This window comes from Dendropsophus ebraccatus, chromosome 5, assembly GCF_027789765.1.
Source record: "Dendropsophus ebraccatus isolate aDenEbr1 chromosome 5, aDenEbr1.pat, whole genome shotgun sequence".
Lineage (NCBI taxonomy): Eukaryota > Metazoa > Chordata > Amphibia > Anura > Hylidae > Dendropsophus > Dendropsophus ebraccatus.
In genome coordinates, this window is record NC_091458.1 from 109,574,078 (window position 1) to 109,578,861 (window position 4,784).

Genomic DNA, 4,784 nt, shown 5'->3' on the forward strand with positions numbered 1-4,784 from the left:
CAATGTGTTTGCTCATTGGCTCAGAAGGCTAATTGATGATTAGAAAACCCTTGTGCAATCATGTTCACACATCTGAAAACAGTCTAGCTCGTTACAGAAGCTACAAAACTGACCTTCCTTTGAGCAGATTGTGTTTCTGGAGCATCACATTTGTGGGGTCAATTAAACGCTCAAAATGGCCAGAAAAAGAGAACTTTCATCTGAAACTCGACAGTCTATTCTTGTTCTTAGAAATGAAGGCTATTCCATGTGAGAAATTGCTAAGAAATTGAAGATTTCCTACAACGGTGTGTACTACTCCCTTCAGAGGACAGCACAAACAGGCTCTAACCAGAGTAGAAAAAGAAGTGGGAGGCCGCGTTGCACAACTGAGCAAGAAGATAAGCACATTAGGCCTTATTCACACGTTCCGTAATTTACGGATCCGTATTTCCGTATCCGAGTTAGTGCACATTGAAGTCTATTGGGCTATTCACACGATCAGTAGCAGAAATGGATGAAAATCAATCCGTAAAAAAAAAAGGACATGTCCTAGTGCGGACCATGTGCGGACCCTGATTTTTTTACGGATCCTCTCATTGAAATTAATTGCGTACGGATTGTTTACGGATTGAAACATGTTTGGCATCCGTATTTCCGTATTCCCGTGAAAAAATACGGATGACTCATGGGTCACATGGTTCTGTCTCCTAAGCAACCGCTGACAGGAAGAAGGAAGTGCAGAATCACATGACGGTGGGAATTGAAAGTGAAAGCAGCAGCACATGTGGTGGGACCCAGAAACAGACAGAGAAAGTGAAAGAGAAGATTAAAAATGGATGTGGAGAAGCTCATTCACCTCATAGAAGAACGCCCCTACTTGTGGAACAAAAGAGATGCATTTTATGTGAACCGAACAAGAAGGGACAAGGGATGGTCTGAGATTGCCCATGAAATTTATGGCCAGCAATGGGCATCAGGGTCCAAGAAAGAGAAACAGGAATTGGGTATGTATGTATGTATGTTTTGTTTTTTAAGTCATGTAGTGCACAATTTTATTGGTATTTCATAAGTGTACTGTGTTTTATCAGTGGAAAGACTGAAATCAAGGTGGCAGACATGCAGGGATCAGTTCAAGAGGGAGATGCAGATGAGAAGCCGCAGTGGAGATGGACGTATGCCCAAGAGAACATATGTGTACACAGAACAATTAATGTTCCTGAAACAAGTCCTGGACGTTGGCCCGTAAGTTTTTTTTACCATTAATAAAGCCTATAATGCCCCTCCTGTGAAACTACAACCCCCACCATACCTAAAGTGTCCCTCCTGTGAAACTACAACCCCCACCATACCTAAAGTGCCCCTCCTGTGAAACTACAACCCCCACCATACCTAAAGTGCCCCTCCTGTGAAACTACAACCCCCACCATACCTAAAGTGCCCCTCCTGTAAAACTACAACCCCCACCATACCTAAAGTGTCCCTCCTGTGAAACTACAACCCCCAGCATGGCTAGAATGTCCATTTTTTTATTATAAAGTTTTTATTACATCTTTGTAGAACATCTGATAATCTGGTAGCAGAAGATGAGGCTTCTGGTAGCTCCCAAGGAAATCAGGAGAAAGAAGTTCCGGATTCAAGGGAGGAGGAATCCATGGAGGCTGCTGAAAACCTGGACACATCTCCGGCTGAATCAGTGCAAATTTGCCAACGTCGTAGGAGAGAAAACCGTAATGTGGTGTCAACCAAATCACAAATTGACAGTGAGGTGAGGTTAAAGGCTCTTCTAAGCACTGTCAACAGGTCATAGAGACATGTACATAGAGACTTCATATTTTTTCTTTTTATAGGTCCTCGAAATACTGAAGAAACGTGGAGAGCAGAAGCCAAACCAGCTGTTCTGCAACAACCTGGCAGTTGCACTGGACAGTGTACCTGAAGAGAAACGCCAGAGATGCTATGGGACTCTGTTGGCTGTGGTTGAGACTTTTAGCAAACATTTTGACCCAGACAAACTCTCCAAAATTGCAGATATGTTTAAGTATGGGGACACCCCAACCATCGCCACCCCTACCCAAACCTTATACACTCCTTCCCCCAATCACCACCCTCCCATACAGCGATACCCGCCTCGTCCACATTCCCAACACTCCCATGAGTGGTATACCCCTCCTAACAGCCAGGATTGGGCATGCCGAAGCCCTCAAAATACACCACAACCGGCAGAGCATGCGTCTTCCACTCCCTACTCTCAGGATCTGTTTGAAGTGTAAATGTTAGTTCACATTAGTTTTTTAAAGTTTGGATTTTCAGTTAATAATTGGTGTTGAATCTGTGAGTTTGTTCAACTGGTGTCTTAAAGGGGTAGTGTGTTGTTTATAATTTTTTCACTCAACACATTTGAACTTTAAAATGTGTGTTATGTTAGTGAATGCCCCCCCCACCCCCCCCCACCCCAGACCAGACAGTGTGAGGCACTTCACTCACCAGATTCGTGCAAACCCCTGGGCACCATCTTCATTATCACCAGATGTTGCCCAGGGGTTTGACACGATTCTCGTGAGTATAGTGCATGACACTTTCGGGTCTGCCGTAGTGTTGAGGGGAACCGGGAAAGGGGCCAATCACTAATATAACACACATTACAAAGTTTTAGAAAAGTTTATTTTGTAGTGAATCTACAAAAGCCATAGTACACCTTTATATATTGCACCCACGAGTGGGATACCCCACCAACCAGCCTGGATTAGGCATGCTGGTGAAAATGTCAACACGACAGGTGGAGCAGGCATCTACCCCTCCATTTTCTCAGTATTTTTTTTGAAGTTTTTATTTAACATAGCTTTCACAAATATTGGAGTTTGTGTTTGATGTAAGCATTTGTGATGTAAAGAAAATATGTGATTTTCTACTGGAGTATTAAAAAAAACAGTTTGCGATCATGGTTTGTCCGTTTATTTCACACCACATACAACATTTGTTATTTGAATGGAATAGTGCTACATCAGCCTTTCCTTTTCCAAAAAAGTTCAGGGTGGCCCGTGGACTTTGACATATGTCCTCAGATGATGAGGTCTTAGTTGATAATTGTGCCTACATTACTCATTTTGAAAACCAAAATGAGAATGTGGACACAAATATCGCAAGCTCACAGCCCACGTCAAGGGGCCTCATCTACTGCGAGTCCCTAACTAACTAACACAGGAACCAAAACTAAACTAACTAATAGAACTTGAAGCACCAATCCAGAATCAAAGTCTCTTAACAGATATCCCTCTGCCATGGTACTGCTCCTGCTGGTGATAGAAAGTAGTCTGCGTAGAAGTCCCGGACAGCCAATCCTGACGATCCAGGCCTTCCTTGCAGGTTCCCTTCCAACGGGATGGGGGCAGACTGCATGGCTGACATCTGTTCCTCCGGGATGACTGTGGCATCATGAATCCTGACGTAGTTGTGAAGGATAACACAAGCCTGTATCACCTTCTTAACTTTGTCAGGAGTTAACTGAAGGGCAGACTGCATTACCCGCCACTTGGAGCTCAGAATTCCAAAGGCACACTTCACATACCGCCTAGCACGAGTGAGACGATAATTGAAAATGCGCCTCCGGTCATCCAAGCCTCGCCTTGGAAAAGGACGCAAGAGGTGGGTCTGTAAGCCAAACCCTTCATCAGCCACAATCACAAATGGAGCTGGAGGTCCAGATGATCCAGGTAGAGGCCTTGATTCCGGGATGCCCAGGTGGTTGGACTTCAGCATCTCTCCAATTCTGGAAGCCCTAAAAACACCAGCATCCGCTGCGCTTCCATAGGCCCCTATATCCACAACCACAAACCGATAGTCACTGTCAGCTAATGCCAACAGGATCATCGAGAAATAATGTTTGTAATTGAAATACAGGGACCCAGAATTAGATGGCTTCTTCACACGAATATGCTTTCCATCCAGGGCACCGATGCAGTTTGGAAACTGCGCTGTTGCTTCAAAGCCCCCAGCGATGCGGATCCAATCTTCAGGCTGGGGGGGTGGCATTACTTGGGCCCTCAGACGCTCCCAGATGGCTGAGCAGGTCAATCCAACAATAGAGGATATTGTGGAAATCCCCAACGCAAACTCATAATGCAGGCATGCAAATGAGTTACCAGTGGCAAGAAATCTGCAATAAAAGACAGTAAAGATTATTAGTATTTAAAAATTTCCAAGACACAATAGTAGCATTTTAATACACAACATTAAAATAAAGCATCTGAGGGTCACAAGGAGTCTTTCTTCTGGTGAAATTGCCTCTCGCATTACTGTATCCCGGTATAGCAGTCCTGGACGCAGGTCAGCAAGGAGGCGATCAAAGGTCGCAATGGTCATCCGGCAATAGTTCTGGAACTTGTCAGGATACCTTTGCAGGTCGGTGTACAGCTGATGAAACTGTCCCCTTTCCGGCCGCGCAGAGACAATGGGGTGTACCCAGTATCTCCGACGCTTGCTCCTCGGCTCTTCTTTAAGCGTATCCTGCTCTCCAAAGCGCCGGGAAACAAGCCAGGTCAGGAGTGCTTCATCAGCTACTTGATCGGTCATCTTCACGGTGATAAGTAAAGTCAAAAACCAAAGCTAGACAAGCAGAGGTAAATAACAGAACTGTCTCACAGCAAAGCAAACCAGAAATGGCAAAGTAAAATGGCTGACAAGCGATCATGTGACTTATTTTAGGGGTTTGGCAACCTTTTTTTTTTTTTTTTTTTTTAAACTACTCAACTTTAATCACTTGCATAAAGCAGTCAGCAGCAAAAACGGATTTACGGAAATACGGA

At 44.4% G+C, this 4,784-nt stretch overlaps 1 protein-coding gene across 1 annotated transcript; it reads left to right on the top strand.

Annotated features, from left to right (window-relative positions):
- The first annotated feature begins 648 nt into the window (after positions 1 to 648).
- LOC138794182 (uncharacterized) lies at positions 649 to 2,252 on the top strand. Its single transcript, XM_069972955.1, has 4 exons — positions 649 to 986; positions 1,071 to 1,224; positions 1,540 to 1,747; positions 1,830 to 2,252. Exons 1-4 carry the CDS (start codon positions 815 to 817, stop codon positions 2,250 to 2,252), a joined length of 957 nt encoding a protein of 318 aa, XP_069829056.1. The 5' UTR covers positions 649 to 814.
- Positions 2,253 to 4,784: the final 2,532 nt, after the last annotated feature.